Source organism: Lagenorhynchus albirostris, chromosome 16 (genome assembly GCF_949774975.1).
Source record: "Lagenorhynchus albirostris chromosome 16, mLagAlb1.1, whole genome shotgun sequence".
Taxonomy (NCBI): Eukaryota; Metazoa; Chordata; class Mammalia; order Artiodactyla; family Delphinidae; genus Lagenorhynchus; species Lagenorhynchus albirostris.
In genome coordinates this window covers 37575366-37595074 of record NC_083110.1, presented here as the reverse complement: position 1 = coordinate 37595074, position 19709 = coordinate 37575366, and the positions used below count along the sequence as shown (strand labels likewise).

The window sequence follows — 19709 nt, the reverse complement described above, 5'->3', positions numbered from 1 at the left end:
GAATTGCTGGATCATATGGTAACTGTGTTTTAAATTTTTTGACATGCCTCCATACTGTTTCCCACAGCGGCTGCACCATTTTACATTCCCATGAACAGGGCACAAGGGTTCCAATTTCTTGACATCCTCACCAACATGTTTTCTGTTTTTTGGATAGTAACCGTCCTCATGGGTGTGAGGTGGTTTTGATTTGCATTTCACTAATGATCAGTGATGCTGAGTTGTGATTCTGCTTTCTCATCATCTATCGTCTGTCTTTTTGCCTGAGCTGTGTCCCATCTGTTGTCATTGCTGTCCCATGCTCCACGGTATGAGTAGACCATGGCAATCCCGCTCATTCTGCCGCTCATGGGCATTAGGTAGTTTCCCATTTGGAGGGATTGCAAGGGAGTGCCACTAAGAACATTCTAGAGTGCGTCTTTCGGTGGACATAGTGTTGGGTTTTTAAATGCAAGCCACTTCCATTTGGAGGTTAGTGTTGCATAAATAAACCAATCAATAAAATGCATAATGCGTGCTCCCTGAGGGCCCTCCCTGAAGGTCCTCAGGCTTGAACAAGCTCCACAGGCCAGGCCCCTGCCCGCTATGCCCTCCTGCCCCGTCCCAGCCGCCTGGTGCCTGCCCTCCTGGTTTCTAACCTGCTCCCTCACCGGGGAGCCACCCTTGGCCCTGACAGCACCCCCTGCCCTCTGTTGTCCCCAGCGCCCTCCCCCACCACCGAGCCGGCTAGCTGAGGGTGTGACCAGCTCCTCTCTGTGCCCAGGGGTCTTTGGGCAGCGCCTGGAGGACACAGTCCACCACGAGCGGAAGTATGGCCCGCGCCTGGCACCCCTGCTGGTGGAGCAGTGTGTGGACTTCATCCGGGAGCGCGGGCTCACCGAGGAGGGCCTCTTCCGCATGCCTGGCCAGGCCAACCTGGTGAGGGACCTTCAGGATTCCTTCGACTGTGGGGAGAAGCCGCTGTTTGACAGGTGAGCTCCCGGGAGGGGTGCAGATAGGGCCACCTGTCCATTCCGCTGCATAGCCTCCTCTCAGGATGCCAGCTGAGAGGCATGGGTGCAGGATGGAGGCTGGGATGGCGCCCTGCACTGGCACGTGCCCGGCCAGCCCTGCCAATGGGCGGAGTGCGGGGCACAGAATCACTGCAGCAGCCCTGCATCTCGCTTAGGGGCGGATCCTGCCACCTCCACGTGGGCGGTATCCCCTGTGGATGCCCGCAAGCCCGCCCCGGCGCGAGCAGGGGAAGGCCTCTGCCGGCACCAGCCAGGGCTCCAGGCCTTCTGCAGGGTCTGCCTCTTGGCTCTGCTTTCTTGGGATAACTTGCCCCCCAGGCTCCTTTGGTGCCAAGATGGAGGCGTGGCTCCAGCCCCACATTCTCACAGGTTTTGGGGGCGGGGGAGCAAGTCTCCTGCACCTGTCCTGGGCCAGTGCCCATCCTACCTCATCACTGGGGCTTACTGGGTCCTGGGCTCCACCCCGGGATAGTCAGCCTCACTTAAAGCCCAGGGGCTAAGAACGGGGGAGAGGTAGCTGTTTGGGGGCCTCTTCTCTCTGATGGTATCTCCATTATGGGGCAGTTTTTCATAGAAAATTCTTTCTGTATCAAGCCAGCCCTGGCCCCCATGGAGCTTCTGCCCGTTCTTCTCAGATCTGCCTTCACAGACGAGGGCCCCTCTGTTGCAGGATAGGTCCACAGGTTTCTGCTGGCAGCCCTGGTGTTTTCAGATCTTTTCCTCTGGGGGCAGAACACTTCCAGCCCCTCCAGCATCTGCCCAGACCCATCACCACAGCCAGGAGAGTCTGTCGAATCCTTTTTCACATGTGGAGCCTGGGACTGATCACCACTCCCCAGAGGGGGTCTACCCAGGAGGGCACAGGGGTTCCTTCATCTGGAGCCTCGTGAATTTCCATCTGATACTCTGAGCTTGTAGTTCATTATTTATAATCTCAGCGAGCTTGTGGTCCACTCTGAACCTCTGCCAGCCAAGCCTCTTCCATCCTGTGCCTGTGTGGCTGTGGCTTAGGGTTGGAGATTGCTTCAAATAATGCTTCTCTGTGGTTCCTGGAAACTTGCTCTTGACATTGAGGTTTTTTAGAGAAGGGGCCACGGCCCCAGTTGCCACGGACCCCACGCCTTGAGCACTCCCCTGGCTGTGGATGACCACGGCCTCTCCTTTCTCTGCTCCCCCCGTCACTGGGAAGGTGCTGAGGAGCTGAGTGTGGTGTGCTGGTGGGAAATCTGACGGAAGTGATGTGATCAGTAGCCAGAGGGACCCTCGGTTCCAGAACCAAGGAGAGGATTCTGGGGACAGGTGTGGGGTTGGGTGTCCTCTGTTTCAACAGGGCAACAATAGGGTGTGAGAGCAGGTGAGTGCACCTGGGAGGGCATGAGGGAGAAGAGAGGAAAGGGGACAACCTGAGAAGCCCCATCTTGGAGGATGGGCTGGAGGTGATCCCAGGAAGAGGAGTAGAAGTGTCCAGAGGGAGAGACAGGAGCCCAGGGAAGGCCTGCCCCACACTGCTGAGAGGTCGGGAGTCAGGGCTGCAAGGCGGGGGAGTCTGAGGGCCTCTGCCTCTCCAGTGGGTATTTAGCAGGTGGGCCAGAAGGGGAGAGGATCCAGGCTGAGGCCTTCAGGAACCGCAGCTTGCACAGAGCAATTGTGCAGGGGGTGGCAAAGCCGAGGAAGGCACTCCAGGGAGCTGGGTTTGGTCCTGAGGCCCAGGAGGCCAGGCACAGTTTGAGTAGGGCGGCAGCCAGATCTGATTTTGTGTTTGCAGCTATCTCCCGAGTTGGCATCAGGCGGTAAGACAGTGTATCTGGATCCCCAGGAGCTACCAAAAGTCCAGGTTCCAGGCCCCGCCCTCCCCACTCCTGTGGAATCAGACACACGAATGAGGAGTGGAAATCTGCATGTATAAAAGTCCCCAGTGACTCTGCTCAGCAACCAGATTTAGGGGCCAGTGGCCAAAGGGGACCCCACGCCAGGCGGGGGGCAGAAGCAAGGGTGAGTGGCATGACGGGCACAGGGCAGACCCCCCCCTTTGCACCTTCCAACCTCAACCTCTCCTCAGCCTCTCTTCCCCCGCCCTCCCGTCTCCCTCCCTGACCCCCTGCTTCCATCTGGAGCATCCCACACTAGCCCTGCCCTCAGTGCGTTTACAGACTTTTCTTCAGTGGTCATATGCCCATTTTATGGATTAGAACCCACGGCTGGGAGACCCCATGTAACTCACCCAAGATGCCCAGAGGTGGGCTCTGCCCAGCTGGATCCTGGCCTCTTTCCCAGAGCCCCTTGCCCTCCACCTACATTCCCCCCTCCAGGAAAGTTCCTCTCTTAGCCTGCTCACCCTTCCAGAACCATCCTGTTTCTCCCTCCTGTCATCCGACAGCCTCTCACCTAGGGTCTCCTCTCCCGTACCCACGCTTGCCCGTCCTCAGCCCCCTGAACACCGGGGCTCCACCCACCTTTCCAGGACCCTTCTCCACAGTGTTCCCTGCACTGCCACAGCTGGCCCGGGCTCTGAGTGCCTCTCCCTTCTGGAAGCTTCTCCCGGGGTATCTGACCCCATTCTCTCCCACTTCCTGGTATCTCCTCTGGCCCTGCATTGTGCCCACCCCCAACACAGGCGTCCCAAGGCTCCTCTTCTCCACTTCCTGACGAGATTGTCCCAGGGCTGCTCCCCTCACCCACACGCTGGCAGAGGCCATCCGGGACCGAGCTGGCTTGCTCCATGTGCATAGATACGCTCTGCACCGTGAACTCCGGCCTCCAGTCCTGGACTCGCTCCTCCATACAGAGCCCCACCTGGCCTGGAAGCCGCAGTCACCACACCTGTCCCTTCCTGCCACCCTGGTCTCTAGTCCCTGGCCCGTAGCAGGTCTCCCAGCCCCGTCCGTGTTGTTGCCGAGCATCTCGAGGACGGTCTCCCCCATGCCCCACCTTGGTGGCTCTGGTGACTCTCGCAACAACTCTTCTTACATCACTTCGCACCCATCCATTGAGGGAGAGTGCTTGGTAGGTGTGGGGGAGTGGCCGTGAACAGGACAGACAACAGACAAGGCCCTGCCCTCACGTGGCCAGGACAGATGACAAATAAATGCACTCAGGGAACCAGCCCGGGTTCCCATCACCAAGCTCCCCTTGGCCTGGCCCACAGCACAGAGCAGGGCGTGCTCCTGGCTCCCAGAGCAGGCAGCCCGGCCCCCAGGGAGGTAGTGCCTGTTGACTGGGCTGGGATGGGAAAGATGGGCCAGGCTGTCGCGTGGAGAGTGGACTGTAGGGGAGCGAGGTGTAAGGGCCAGGAGACCACAGCTGTGTTCTGGATGGACATTGGTGTCGGTGGGGCTGAGGGGGTCTTTGGGAATGAAGAGATGCAGGGGAATGGCGGCATTACCAGATCCATCCTGCAGAGGGAGAAACTGAGGCTGGGGGTTATCTGCCTCACGGCGGGTTACCTGCTGTGCAACAGCGAGGGCAGAAGCTGATTTGGACCCCAGGGCAAGCTCTTGTCTCCAGCTGTTGCCCTCCTTGCCGGTGCACACTGTGCGCCTGCTCCTGGGAGAGGGAGTGGGACAGGTGACAACACCTGCCCTGAAAGGGCTCACAGGCTGGTGGGCACCCATTGTGCTGTGGGCTGCGAACATTCTCCTTGAGTGCTGGAGCTCGGGGCTGGACTCAGGCAGGTGTGTGTTGAAGGGGAGGGTCTGAGGGGAGTTTAGGGAGAAAGTGACCAGAAGCAGCCTTGGGTCAACTGTGGGGAGTGGGGAGAGAGGGAGGAAGTGAATTTCTAGGGAGGGAGAAAGAAGGTGAGGCGGTCAGGGCTGGGCCAAGCTCGCAGACGCAGAAGCACTGGAACCCGCGGGCAGCCAGGAGCCGCCAGGATGGGGCTTTGGGCAGGGACGCGGAGGCAGGGTGCGGAGGCAGGGTCTGCAGCATGGAGGGGCCACTCTGCGTCTACTTGCCCAGATCAGAAATGCTTCCACCTCCTCCATCGGGGGAGACATAACGGCTGGCCCTTGTCCGAAGGCCAGCAGCTGATCCTCCTGGCTTCCCATCCCTCCCCGCATCCTCCTGGGGCTCCTGCACACACAGTGGCTGGCAGTGAACTGATGGGGTCCCCAGGTGGGAGAAGGGGCATTGGGCTCAAGGCTGGGTACTCACTGGGGACCTAAGCACCCAGGAAATGGATGGGTCAGCAGAGGAGGTGGCTGAGAGAAGGCACTGAAGGCCGTGGGCGGCAGCGTGTCTGGCTGGAGGGGGAGGTGGGGGCACAGATGGGGGCTGCTCCACTGGCCAGACGGAGAGCCACCAAGGGCCACCAGTCCCGAGGAAGGGAGGGGCTCTGGGTGCGTGAGTTTGAGGTGTATGTAGCCCTGTGGAACCCCAGAATTCCAAATGCCAGGGCGGAAGGGACCCCAGGGCTTGGCTCAGTGATGCCAGCCTTGGACGGCCAGGGCCAGGTGGCACCTTAACGGCACAGCCATGTTCTTTTGGTCCTAGGCCCATCTTTCCTGAGCACTTCCCATGAGGGAAATGCAGGTCCAGCGTTTAAATCCAGGGCCCTGGAAAAGCAGATGAAATACCTGGGGTCTAGCCCAGCCTGGGAGGCAAGCTTGGAGGAGGTGCCAAGACTGCAGTCCAGGACCTGAACCGAGAGTCCAAACAGGCCCAGGGCTGCCGCCCTCCACAGGGCCCACTTCAGCCTGGGCAGCTCCCAGCTATGAGCAGGAGACTGATGGCTGGGAGTGCACATACGGGGCTCTGGGGTGCTGGAAATGGGGCATCCATAGTGTGAATAGAAGCCCAGAAGCCAGGGAAAGAGCCTGACCTCTGACCTGCCCAGCCCCTGGTGGCAGGTGCCCAGGGACAGCTGCCCTTTTTCAAGGGGCTCAGCAGCCCTGCGTGGTGGGCACCTTTGACACAGCCCTCCTGCTTCCGTTGGAGGGTGAGCCTGGGCAGAGGAGTAAGCTCAGGCTTGGGTCGAAGGACAGCTGGGCCCCTGGCTGCCTGCCTCCCCGGTGTGGAGCAGCTGCACGTCACCCTCCAGAGTACCCTGGGGCAGGCAGCAGGGCAGTGGAAGGGAGCCCTTCACGCTCACCTGTTCACCAGCCAGTCGTCACAGTGCACGCGCACACACACACGGACGTGAGAGCAGAGGCTGCCCCTGGTGGGGGTGGGCCGGGGTACTGGTCACTCCTGTGGTTCCCTGGCGCCCAGGCCTCACACTTATCCCTCTGCCTGCAGCACAACAGATGTGCACACGGTGGCCTCCCTGCTGAAGCTCTACCTGCGGGAGCTCCCCGAGCCTGTGGTCCCCTTCGCCAGGTATGAGGACTTCCTTAGCTGCGCCCAGCTGCTCACCAAGGACGAGGGGGAGGTTAGTGGCTCATGGGGACCCATCCTGGGGGGGTGGGCCTGCTAGTTGGTGGCGGGTATGTGGAGACAGGACTTTCTGTGACTCTTCGTGGCACACAGATCCTGCCGCCTGCTCTGTGTGTGTCGGGGGTGGTGCCCTGGAGCAGCCTGCTCTGTGGGGGACAGGCCTAGACCTCCTAATCTGGGGAGGGCCAGAACATCCCACTGTGTGTGGAGGGCACGCTGGGGCGAGGTGCCTGGAGCATCCCCTCCCTGTGTGCGGCCCTCTGTCTCCTGGAGGGGCAGGTACTTCCTAAAGCAGGCCGTGTCCCAGCCGTGCCCCTGAGCACAGGGAGCTCAGGCTGGGCCACCACCCAGTAGGCACTGCTGCTCCATCACCTGCTCCCACAACCAACTCAGGCTGCCCAGGCCGGCCGTGGGGTTCAGAAACAACCAGACCTTTCATCTGTTTCTATCCCGCCGCCTCCCAAAAGAATTCGAGACTGCTCCCAGGACAGGCCCCGCCCCCCCCATAGTGCCCGCCTGCAGCCCTGGTGGGCTCCGGCTGGGGAAGGACTGTTTGCCCTCCCTCTGGCCGTGTGGGAGATGAGGGGTCTTTATCTGGCAAATATCTGTACCTTGATCAGTGAGCTGGCCCTGACATTCCTCTGTGGCCCTGCAGAGGCACATCCCTCACAATGGCTTCTCAAAAGTAAATCTGCTTCCCGCCAGAGGTCACAAGCCAGGGAGGTGGAAGTGGTGGTGCCCTCTGGTCACCTGGGGCCAGGCCCATGGGCTGTGGATGGAGGTCTGGACTCGGATTCTCACCCCCTACTCCCTCTAGTAAGAGAAGGACTGGGGCCTCCTTTCTGGTCTTTGAAATGCTGTTTTTCTCTCTCAATCCCAAGGGAACTCTGGAGTTGGCTAAACAAGTGAGCAGCCTTCCCCTGGTCAATTACAACCTGCTCAGATATATCTGCAAGTAAGTGACTAGGGGTGGGGCTTCCCTCCCCTGTGCTCTGGCTCCCTGCCCTTCAGGGGGGTCGGGGGGCCTGGGTCATGCTTCCACTCACATGTCTGTCAAGCCAATGGGGAATATAGAAGAACACAGTCAGTCACTGCACTCATAGAGCTTACAGTCCTGAGCACATCATTCCTGAAGGAAAAGGATACAGCCTTTGTTCCTTCTGCCTCCTCTGTGTGCCTCTCACCATCCCCTCCCCATGGTCTGCCTCCTGACCACGACCTAGGCTTAGGGTGCCAGGCGAGGACATGCAGGGTGGCCTTCACCCAGCCCCGTGTCTGGGGGGATCTGGGCCTTCCTGGGCATCTGGCCCCACTGCAGGTGGGAGAATTATGTGTCCTTCCATGACAGGCCCTTGTCCCAGTGGCCTTTGCTTCTGACGGCCCTCTCAGATCTTAGGGGAAGCTCTGCCTTCTTCCAAGCCTGGCAGGGCAGCTGGCTGTGCTTAGCAGCTGTGGAAATGTGGGTGCAGCTGAGCATGGGGGCCAGGCAGCTCCCAGTAGATCTGGCATCAGGATTTGCTTCTCTGCCAACTGTCTCTTCCTTACATTGCAGGTTTCTGGATGAAGTTCAGTCCCACTCAGATGTCAACAAGATGAGCGTCCAGAACCTGGCAACCGTTTTTGGACCTAATATACTTCGGCCACAGATAGAAGACCCAGTGACCATCATGGAAGGTAATGGTGGGGGCGTGCGTGGTGCTCTGGGCTCACCTTGATCCTGGGCAAGTCCTCAGCATCCTCAACGCCAGGCCGGCAGGAAGGGGGGCTCCATCCCTGGGGATTAGGCAGCAGCCTCTCTGGACCTCCTCCCCCATGGGGTCAGCTCTAAGAGGAAAAGGAGCTTTGCCCTGTGGATGGGGTCATAAGATGCAGTTAGAATGGTGAGAGAGGCTGGGGGGCGGGTGTGGAAAAGGTCAGCGCACTTGCCCTTGAACACACACAGATGTTTTTGCTTTACTAAAGTAATTTTCGATTAAGTAATTGTCACAGGCTTCTTCTGGATGTCAGAGCTTTTGCAAACCCTAGGAATATTCCATTCTATAATGAAGACTAATAATGATTAAAAAAAATAGCAGCAACAGCAGCTGCTTTTAACATGCCCCGGCCTCTGCTAAGTACTTACTTTTACCACCGTTTTTTAATCTTCACAAGCAGCCCGCGCTGTGGTTACTGCCCCCAGTTTAAGGATGAGGAGACAGGCCAGGAGAGGCAAGGTGACTCTGTCAGCCCGACTTTTCAAAGGGCACAGGTGCAGGCTGGCATGGAAATGAGAGCCCTGCTTGGAGACCCCATGGAAGACTGTGCTGGCGGGGTTAGTGTGAGAGCCTAGCCGCTCACAGGCAGGAAACCCGCAGCCAGTCCCGGCTAAGCGCAGATGCTGGCGGAGACTCACACAGGACCCACCCGACGCCAGCTGGAGCCCACTGCCCCCGGCGCCAGGCAGGCTGAGGGCAGAGGGGCCATTCCTGTCGAGCGTGACCTAGGGGAGGGGCAGGGTGGGCTGTGGAGCTGTCCCTCGCCGCCCCCAGCCGAGGGTGTGACCATTGGGGTTGATGCTCTCGCTTGGCACGCCCTTGGCCTGACGGGCAGGTCTCCCCAGAGCTCCCGCCTACCAGGTTGTGCAAACGTCTGAGGGCAGATGCTCACCCCACTGACTTGCTGAGCTTCTGCCTCACCTACTTTTCTGGACTAAAGATTGTTTACTTAGTTTTCCCCACGATTCTCAGTTACTTCTAGTGGGAGGGTCCACCCAAGTACTTCACCCTCCTCATCACGCAGAAGCCCCCCCAGTCTCTGGTATTTGGTTGAGGACAAGAGGAGGGAACGAGGCAGCAGGATCGATACCATGGTCCCTCTGCACCGCCTCCCTTTCTCACTGACCCCTCCCCCCACCCCACAGCCTCAGGAACCGAGTCCCCACAGATGCCACAGGCTGCATCTCAGGGGCTGTGGCCTGGAGAAGAGGGATTGTGTGCATGTGTGGGGGGCTGTTCACGTTGGGGGGCAGCCGTGTACATCTGTCTGTGTGCACGGGGTTGTGTATGTGTGCCTACACGCACCTGTAAGACATCTCTACTCTGTGTCACAGAGCCCTGTGCCTCCCAGAGTATGGACGGTCAGGCACGGCCACTGTGGGCAGCATATGGGGCAGCCGAGAGGGCCCTGCCGTCCAGGTCCTGGCTTCCAGTCCCAGCCTGCCCTTGGCTCAGCCCGCAGCCTTAACAGGCCTTGTGCCTGCTCGTCCCCCCGCCAGCCGGGTGGAGTGGGTGCGAAGGGACAGTGCTGCTCTGTGCTCCAGGGCCCACACTGGAGGAGGGGGGTTCTTGGGTATGGTCCTTATGTCCCTGCCTGGATTTGGAGGGGGTGGTGGCCGTCCTTTCCTTTGGGGCGGCACGTGGCAAGCTCTCGTTGAGTCCTCACTTGAGGAGTAGCCTGGTTTGGGGCTACTATCAGGGCTGGGCACCCTGGGTTCGAGCTGCAGCTTCCCCGGACTGGTCTGGAGAGCCTGAACTGGAGCTATTCACAGCCAGGCTCTTCTTGTTCCTTCTTCCTGGCAGGCACTTCTCTGGTCCAGCACCTGATGACCGTCCTGATCCGCAGACACAGCCAGCTCTTCACTTCGAGGACCACGGAAGCGCCAGCCTCCCCACGTGGGAGCCCACCATGCACCGTGGGATGGGGCTCCGAGGAGGTCACCAGGGACAGCCAGGCAGAGCCCGGCAGCCCCAGTGCCCCTGGCCTGCCCTCGCACAGGGCCTCTTCTCTGGATGGGGCTGCCGTGGCGGCATTCTCTAGAACCTTTCCCACAGGCCTGGGTAGCCGAAGCAGCCCTGCTGCCACCCCTGGGAAGAAGGTGCAGACTCTGCCCAACTGGAGGTCTTCCTTCCGGCAGTCAGGGTCCCGGTCGGGGAGCCCGAAGGTGGGCACCTCATCCCTGGAGGTGCCCATCATCTCCGGAGGGAACTGGCTCATGAATGGGCTGTCCTCCCTGCGAGGGCACCGCCGGGCCTCATCGGGAGACCGGTTCAAGGACTCAGGCTCCGAGCAGAGACTCTCCACCTATGACAACGTGCCCCTGCCCAGCCCCTTTCCCAGCACGCCCAGCGTGGCCAGCATGCCATGGTCTGGGGCCTCCTCCTGCGAGGCCTCAGCCAGGGGCTCGGTCAGCAGCTGCACAGCGTGCAGGGCCAGTGACTCTTCTGCCTGCAGCTCCCTCCACACTGAGGGGGCCCTCGAGGCCTCCCCTGTCCCCAGCAGCAGCGAGGAGTGCAGATCCCCAGACCTGGACCACGGCCTGGACAGGGTGGGTGCCTGCATCAGCAGCAGTGAGCCCAGTGACCCAGGCAGCCCCACCCAGGACCTCGCCCACCGTACTGAGGCTCTCCAGGGCCTGGTCACGGAGCTCCGGGCAGAGCTGTGCCGGCAGAGGACTGAGTATGAGACAAGTGTGAAAAGGTAAAGGGCTGCAGCTGCTGGGTGAGTGTGAGGTGGGTGCTCCCTGGGCCGGGCAGGGCCCTTGCAGCCAGCCAGCTCACTGGGCACCGGTCCAGAGGCAGTCAGCCTCTGGCTCTGAAAGAAAGTCTCCTGGAGGCAGGGCTCAGAGCAGCCAGCGCCCAGGAGCCACCTTTCTGGGACAATGCCCACAGGACAGGGCTGGGAGTGGAGGGGTGGGGATCCTATGTCTGGGAAAGCTCAGGAGCTGAGGGGCTGGCATGCTGTCAGAGGCCTTTGATGGAGAGGCTCAGAGTGGTGGTCCCTCTGGGGCCTGCAGTCAGGGAGGAGGCAGGCCCCCAAGGTATGTCCTGTAGCACTGGGACTGGGGCAGGGCACGCGTGCACTGCAGGCCCCAGGCCAGCCTGGTTGACTGCCCATGGTTGGACCTGATGTAGAGTGAGGACTTCTTCTGGATCAAAATCCGATTTTCTCTGAGGAGGGAGCTGGCCTTGTCGAGCCAAGCCCTCCCTTCCGCTGGGTCACAGAGGACACCTCGTGCCACCTTTTTTTAAAATATATAAATTTATTTATTTATTTTTGTCTGTGTTGGGTCTTCGATGCTACCCACAGGCTTTCTCTAGTTGCCGCGAGCAGGGGCTACTCTTCATTGTGGTCCGCAGGCTTCTCATTGTGGTGGCTTCTTTTGTTGCGGAGCACAGGCTCTAGGTGCACAGGCTTCAGTAGTTGTGGCTTCGCCGGCTCTAGAGCGCAGGCCCAGTAGTTGTGGCACATGGGATTAGTTGCTCCGCAGCATGTGGGATCTTCCCGGACCAGGGCTCGAACCCGTGTCCCCTCCATTAGCAGGCGGATTCTTAATCACTGCCACCAGGGAAGTCCTTCGTGCCACCCTTTAAGGCTTGCAGGCTTGTTCACTGATGGGCCCTGGTTCCAGCCTCCCTGTGCAGAGGGCATTTTCCAGCTCTGAGGCCGAGTTCCCCAATTAAAATCACCAGCAAAGCCTACACTGGACAGTGAGCGGTGCTTCCATCAGTATCTCAGACCCCTTAACTCCTTTTGCCCAAGGCCTTGCACGCATCAGACCTATGAACCCATGTCCCACCCACTAGCAGGGGGCTTCATTGGGTTCTGAGTGCTTCCTCTTTCCATCAGACAGTGGAGGTGGAAGGGATTCATGCTTCTATTTCTGAGCCTGGGATTCCCACAGGGAGCTGGAATGGTAGCATTTGACCCTCTTGTTCTGCTGGCAGCTGTCTCCTGGGCACCTGGGGAGTGTCAGGTGTGTGCAGTCTCTGTGTTCACGGCAGGAAGATGGCAGGAAAGGGGCCGTGAGGGCAGCAGCCCCTCCATGGGGGAAGTCACAGCAGGCAATGTCAGAGCCAGGACTTGAAGTACCGATAGGACTGAGCTGAGCAAGGAGGAGAAAGGACACAGTGTGAGTAAAACTTGGAGTTTAAAATTGTGGAGAAAACCCACAATGTAAGCACTGGGTTGGAATTTACCAGGCAGAGGTAATAGCAGGAGCTCCCTGCAGATTCACTGGAAGGTGATTACTGCTGAAGATGAGCTCAGAGTGTACAGGAAGTGTTACTCGGCAGACACTGTCTGAGGGCAGCCTCAGAGGGGGTCAGAATCAACATCTCACTTTCTCGGCTGTTTGTGGAGCTGACTTGAGCTTCTAGATCTTTCACCTTGGAGGCTGGGGTTCTCAGGGGAAATGCAGTATTGTTGCCTGGCAGGCTATGGGTTCGAGTTCCTGCCCCACTGTGTACTGGCAGAGTGTGGGCAAGCTCTGAAAGCGTGGCGGAGTCAGGGTGGGGCAGGCGGCAAGGCGTTTTGGCAGGAGTGATACTTTGACTTTATTGCCAGTGAGATGTGAAGCTGCTGGAAGACCTGGAGGACTTGGGTCACTTTGATGAGGTGCACTGACTGCTGTGCTCAGGAGCGCTTGACGAGGCAAAGACCAGTTAGGAGGCCATGGCCATCCAGGTCAGACCTGTGGCTGGCATGGACCTACGGGGCAGCAGACAAGGTGGGAGAAGCAGCCAGATTCTGAATATGTTTGGGTGTTTCCAGGTGATCAGGTGTGGTGGTGAGAAAAAGAACTGACTTGAGACACACCATTTTTGTTTTGGTCGAGTATCTGGAAGAAGGTGGTCACTGAGCCGGGGAGACTGGGGCTATAGGAGCGTGACTTGGGGAAAGAGGGCAGGAGCTCAGCTGTGGGTCTGTTAGGCTGGAGATACTTATTAAGTTTCTGAGTGGACTTGAGGGAGATAAAGATTGAGGGTTGTCAGCACACTGAGTGCTCTAAGTGCTTCAAGTCTGAGGCTGGACAAGGTCCCTCAAGGAGTGGTGTGGAGGCTGTGCTCAGGAGCACCAAGGGGCAGGGAGGACCTGGCAAAGGAGGGCCCTGGACGGGAGGAGAAGCAGTGAAGGGGGCTCATGGGGGGCCTGCTGCCCCTGCCTTGGGGAGGGTCTTCTGACATTATGCACTGTGCTCTCCAGATGGGAGGATGGGGTGAAGGAAGGCTTTCTCCCTTCTCCATGCTTTTTTTTTTAATTGAAGTATAGTTAGTTTACAACATTGTGCTAATCTCTTCTGTACAGCAAAGTGATTCAGTTATACATATATTCTTTTTCATATTATTTTCCATTATGGTTTATCCCAGGATATTGAATATAGTTCCCTGTGCTATACAATAGAACCTCGTTGTCTACCCATCCTATATATATAATAGTTTGCATCTGCTAATCCTGAACTCCGAATCCATCCCTCTCCCCACTGCCACCCCTCCCCCTTGGCAACCACAAGTCCGTTCTCTATGTCTATGAGTCTGTTTCATAGATAAGTTCATTTGTGTCATATTTTAGATTCCACATATAAGTGATATCATATGATATTTTTCTTTGATTTGCTTCACTTAGTATGATAATCTCTAGGTCCATCCATATTGCTGCAAATAGCATGATTTCATTCTTTTTTATGGCTGAGTAATATTCCATTGTATGTATGTACCACATCTTCTTTATTCATTCATCTGTTGATGGACATTTAGGTTGTTTCCATGTCTTGGCTATTGTAAATAGTGCTGCTATGAACATAGGGGTACATGTATCTTTTTGAATTAGAGTTTTGTCTGGCTATATGCCCAGGAGTGGGATTGCTGGATCATATGGCAACTCTATTTTCAGTTTTTTGAGGAACCTCCATACTGTTCTCCATGGTGGCTGCACCAACTTAACATTCCCACCAACAGTGTTAGAGGGTTCCCTTTTCTCCACACCCTCTTCAACATGTTATTTTTAGACTTTTTAGTGATGGCCATTCTGACCAGTGTGAGGTGCTACCTCATTGTAGTTTTGATTTGCATTTCTAAGAATTAGTGATGATGAGTATCTTTTCATGTGCCTATTGGCCATCTGTATGTCGTCTTTGGAGAAATGTCTATTTAGGACTTCTGCCCATTTTTCAACTGGGTTGTTTGCTTTTTTGTTACTGAATTGTATGAACTGTTTTGGAAATTAAGCCCTTGTCGGTCACATCATTTGCAAGTATTTTCTCCCATTCCATAGGTTGTCTTTCCATTTTGTTTGTGGTTCCCTTTGCTGTGCAAAAGCTTGTAAGTTTGATTAGGTCGCATTTGTTTATTTTTGCTTTTATTTCTGTTGCCTGGGAGACTGACCTAAGAAAACACTGTCATGACTTATGTCAGAGAACGTTTTGCCTATGTTCTCTTCTAGGAGTTTTATTTATGGTGTCACATCTTAGGTCTTTAATCCATTTTGAGTTTATTTTTGTGTATAGTGTGAGAGTGTGTTCTAACTTCACTGATTTGCATGAGGCTGTCCAACTTTCCCAACACCACTTGCTAAAGAAACTGTCTTTTCCCCATCGTATATTCTTGCCTCCCCTGTCGAGGGTTATTTGACCATAGGTGTGTGGGTTTACTTCCGGGCTCTTTATTCTGTTCCATTGATTCATATGTCTGTTTTTGTGCCAATACCATGCTATTTTGATTACTCTAGCTTTGTAATATTGCCTTAAGTCTGGGAGTGCTATGCCTCCTGCTTTGTTTTTTTTCCTCAGAATTGCTTTGGCAATTCTGGGCCTTTCACAGTTCCATATAAATTTTAGGATTATTTGTTCTAGTTCTGTGAAAAATGTCATGGGTAATTTGACAGGGATTGCATCAAATCTGTAGATTGCTTTGGGTAGTATGACCATTTTAACAATATTCTTCCAATCCAAGAGCATGGGATATCCTTCCATTTCTTTGAATCACCTTCAATTTCCTTTATTATTAATGTTTTGTAGTTCTCAGCATATAAGTCTTTCACCGCCTTGGTGAGATTTATTCGTAAGGTTGTTTTGTTTTTTTGGATGCAATTTTAAAGGGGATTGTTTGTTTCATTGTTAGTATAAAGAAATGCAACCAATTTCTATATGTTAATCTTGTATCCTGCTACCTTGCTGAATTCGTTTATCAGTTCTAGTAGTTTTTGCGTGGAGTCTTTAGGGTTTTTTTTTTTTTTTTCTTTTTGCGGTACGCGAGCCTCTCACTGTTGTGGCCTCTCCCGTTGCGGAACGCAGGCTCTGGACACGCAGGCTCAGCGGCCGTGGCTCACAGGCCCAGCCGCTCTGCGGCATGTGGGATTTTCCCGGACCGGGGCACGAACCTGTGTCCTCTGCATCGGCAGGTGGACTCTCAACCACTGCGCCACTAGGGAGGCCCTAGGGTTTTCTATATATAGTATCATGTCATCTGCAAATAATAAATTTACCTCCTCTCTACCAATTTGAATACCTTTTATTTCTTTTCCTTGGCTGATTGCTGTGTCTAGGACTTGCAGTACTATATCGAAGTAGTGAAAGTGGGCATCCTTCTCTTCTTCCAGACTTTAGCCCTTCTCCATGCTCTGTGTTCAGTGGTTGAGGGTGAAGGCCCAGGCCTCATCCTGGATGGGGCAGGGAATGGATATTTGCTTCAGGTACACCATGTGCCAGGTGGTATGCTGTGCACATGTGGTCTCCTTGGTCCATCGTAGCTACAGTGCATAGGTGGAAGGCCGTCCCCTGCATTTTCAGGGTGAGGCACCAGGGCTCAGTGAAGTTTGAGTCCTGCCCACAGTCATGTGTCTTGTAGTCAGGTCAGTTCCTAGGAGCCAGGCGCAGCAAGTCCCTCATGTCTCACAGGAGTGGGTCGTCTGGTTGAAAAGATAGATGTGTTAACCTCTACAGAGGCCTAAGGTGTAGCTCTGTGGTAGCAAAAAGGAGCACTAATGTGGGTTATATGCTGGGGAGGATCAAGAGAAGCTTCCCAGAGGCTGAGACATTTGGGCTCGGGTGTGAAGGCCGAGAGGGAACGGAAGATGAAGTGACAACCTGAATGGGGTTTCCTGTGAGTTGCTGCTGTCTCTGCCTGAAGCTCAAGGGGTCTCGTAGAAGAGCAAACATGAGGACAGTTTCCTGCTTCCCTCTCGGTGCAGGGCTCAGTCCTGTTCTCTGCCAGATGGCAGTCCATCCCTCAGCAGGACAGCTGGCTGGGAGGGGAGGGTAAGTAAGTGGTCTTTGTATTTGAGTGAGGACTCAGGAAGGCCCCTGGCCTCTAGTGCCAAAGGCTGAGGGGGGAGGGTCTCGGGGATGAAGCCCAAGTGGCTTGGGGGAAAGCCCCAGGGTCTTGTGAGGAGATGCAGTCCGTGCGGCCTCACCCAGCACCGGGTCTGAGCCCGCACACATCCTTCCCCTGGTCCCAGGCCTTACCAGCTCCTTCGCCCCATCAAGTGTCTGCTGACAATGGAGTTTTCTTGGCAAACCCAGCAGGCCCAAGTCTAAAATGATGTCTTTCTTCTTGAATTTTAAGACTCGAAGAAGGTAGTGCCGACCTGAGGAAACGAATGTTACAGCTAGAAGAACAACTAGACCAGGAAAAGAAAAAGTACACAATGCTGGAAATAAAGCTGAGGAACTCGGAGCGGGCACGGGAGGACGCAGAGAAGAGGAACCAGCTGCTGCAGAAGGAAATGGAGGAGTTTTTTTCAACCCTGGGAAGCCTGACTGCTGGGGCAAAAGGTGCCAGAGCACCAAAGTAAAGGAGTGGGGAGAGTTCTGTGCTGCTGCTCAGCTTGCCTCGGGAGGGACCAGAGCCTCTGCAGCTTGGCCCTGGGCCTCCGTGGTGCCAGGAGGTCTGGTGCCAGCTGGAGAGAGCAGTCCTGACACCCCGTCGGGAGCCCGAGCCCTGCTCTGGAGCTGGATGCTGCTCTGACTGAGTAGGGTATGGCAGGTGTCGGGGGGACAGTCCCGTAGCTGCCGAAACAGGTGGCACCTGGGATCTGAGTAGCTCACCAGGACCTTTTTGCATTCTTTATTAAATCTGCCCTGAAAGCATGATGCCTGGATGCCTGACTCCTTCATGGGCATGCAAAGTGAGGGTACCAACTGACCTCTCCTGTTTCTCGCGGGGTTGGGAGTCCTCAAGGTGTCCCATGGGTGGAATGGCGTGGGGCCTTCAGAAGTGGGGTGCAAAGGTCCCAGAGGAGCTGTTGCCATGGTCATTGAAGCTGGACTTAGCCACATGTCTGTGCTCTCAGCTCCATCTTCTGTGCTCTGGGCAGGATGGCTTACCTCACTGCTTGCTCCCTCTCTGAGCCACCTGGGCCTCTGCAGCTTGTGTCTGTCCTGGAATTCCTCTCAGGCCTTCCCCTGTAACCTGCTTTCCTTCCCTTGACTCTAGCTCTGCTCCAAAGCCAGAGCCTGTGAGTCAGTCAGAGCTCAGCAAGGGTGCTGCACTCCCTGCTTCTGCACCCCGGGAGTGTGCAGGGTGACAAGGTGTGCCTCTAAAGGAAAGGTGAGCCAAGGTGATAGGTAGTGCCTGTTCTCTGTCCTCCAGGTACAGACGCCTCAGACTGTGCCCATCTCCCTTGCAAATTCCCCTCGAGCTGGTGCTATCCCCTCTCCCTTCCCTGCCTGTTTACCTTCGTCCTCCAGTTCATCCTCAGACTTCAAGGCTCCACGGGGGTAAATCCTTCAAGAAAACCTTTCCGTGGCTGCTGCCACACACAGCCCAGGCCTGGGCCAGAGCTCCACAGGATGGGCCTTCAGGGGCACCAAAGAAGCCACCTCTAAGCAGAGAGGACTGGCCTCTGGGGCACAGGCAGTGCTAGCACCAGCATCACTTGCTCCTGCTCACGGTGTCCTTACCTATCACCCCTCACTACCCCCAGCCGTAAACTGCAGTGGTTTTGAGCAGAGTGGGGTCAACAGAGTGCCCCAATTTCCGACTATCGTCTCTGGAGAAGTCATTCAGGCCCAACCACCCACCTACCTCGAGTCAGGTATAAACTATCATGTGATAGCAATCCTCTAAATGCCAGGGTCTCAGTGCTCCCAGAAGTGCTGGCTCTGCACTCTAAGGTGCAAGCCTACAGGCCCAGGCCAACTAGTAACTCTAACAGTGGTGAGGCAGGCCAATGACTGGTCTGCTGCTGGGTCACTTTTGGCCTCACCAGCCAAGAGGACAAGTGGCTGCCGAGGGCCTTCAGCAGCATCAGCAGCCCGAGTTCTCTTGCGGAGCTCTGAGGGGTGGGACGAGTGGAGAGCACTACCTGCATCTGCTCCCAGGACCAGTGCCATCACAGCACTGGATGCTGGGTGACTAGCTTTCCCAGAAGGTGAAATACTGCCTTCCTCTGTTCAAGGAGAAAGAAAATAATACGAAGTGACTGATTCCTCACAACAACTCAGTAACAAAGGAATTAGCTGCATGCTCCCCATTCAGAGGAGAAACTGAGGCTAGGAGGAGATTGGTGGGAACCCCAGTGTATTTTATGGTCCTGAGTTCCCTCACCACAGCCCTGAAATTCTGCCGACTTTGACCTAGAGAGAAAATGCTGCCAGGCTATCAAAAGAGCAGAAAAGACCAAAGGGGTTTCACATGATGAAAGGGAGGCTGTCTTCTCTTAGCCATTAATAGTGGCAAAGCTCAGCTTCTGGCCAAGTCCTTGCCCCAAACCAGCTCATGAGCCGCATCTGCCACCTGCTGGCAAAACTAAGACCTGCAAATGTGATTTTTCTCTGAAAATTAGTTGGCAATGAACGTCTACTGACATTCTGCCCTCCAATTTCCATTTAACAGCACCCTCCATTCTATCTGTAAAACGTACTGACTTCTGCCTGTAAAGCACGCTGAGCACTGAGACTGGGGGGCTCTGGCCCAGTACCCTGTACTCATCTGCTTCATTCTCCCCAGTTGAGTTGCATTTACAGAACCTGTCCCCAAACCTGTGGATTCAAGTTGTACCTATTGTAATGACATCATTTAATATTTGGTAAGCCGATGCAACTAGAGATTATCATACTAAGTGAAGTAAGTCAGAAAGAGAAAGACAAATGTATGATATCACATATGGAATCTAAAATATGACACAAATGAACCTGTCTATGAAACGGAAACAGAATCACAGACATAGAGAACAGAGTGGTGGTTGCTGAGGGGGAGGGGGTTGGGGGAGGGATGGAGTGGGAGTTTGGGATTAGCAGATGCAAACTATTACATACAGAATGGATAAACAACAAGGTCCTACTGTCTAGCACAGGGAACTATATTCAATATCCTATGATAAACCATAATGGGAAAGAATATAAAAAAAGAATGTGTATGTGTGTGTATATATATATATATATATATACACACACACACACAACTGACTTTGCTGTACAGCAGTAATTAAAATAACATTGTACTTCAATTAAAAAAATACATTTGAGAATCTGATGAAGCCTATGGACCCTCTGAAGAAAAATAACCACATATACTAAAAATTCAGCTTTCAGAGACCTCTTGAAGCCTGTCACTAAATTCTGTAATCAGAGTT

The 19709-nt window shown here is 55.3% G+C and overlaps 2 protein-coding genes across 8 annotated transcripts in view; one reads left to right on the top strand and one right to left on the bottom strand.

The window, feature by feature from the left end:
• Positions 1-17223, top strand: part of ARHGAP22 (Rho GTPase activating protein 22) — a 199803-nt gene extending 182580 nt beyond the window's left edge. For 4 of the 7 annotated variants that reach the window (XM_060126664.1, XM_060126662.1, XM_060126663.1 and 1 more), the window contains 6 exons: positions 764-971; positions 6246-6378; positions 7265-7338; positions 7936-8057; positions 9941-10838; positions 16700-17223. In XM_060126664.1, coding sequence (XP_059982647.1) covers positions 764-971; positions 6246-6378; positions 7265-7338; positions 7936-8057; positions 9941-10838; positions 16700-16928 — 1664 coding nt within the window. In that variant the 3' untranslated portion in view covers positions 16929-17223. Of the gene's footprint in view, positions 1-763; positions 972-6245; positions 6379-7264; positions 7339-7935; positions 8058-9940; positions 10839-16699 lie in introns of those variants that run through there. The other 3 variants (XM_060126668.1, XR_009536161.1, XM_060126667.1) reach the window with 3 other exon arrangements.
• Positions 15629-19709, bottom strand: part of MAPK8 (mitogen-activated protein kinase 8) — a 116412-nt gene continuing 112331 nt past the window's right edge. Inside the window, exons 16-17 of the transcript XR_009536162.1 lie at positions 16600-17931; positions 15629-16043 (exon numbers count right to left, since the gene is read on the bottom strand). The gene's annotated coding sequence lies outside the window, so the exon portion shown is untranslated. The remainder of the gene's footprint in view (positions 16044-16599; positions 17932-19709) is intronic.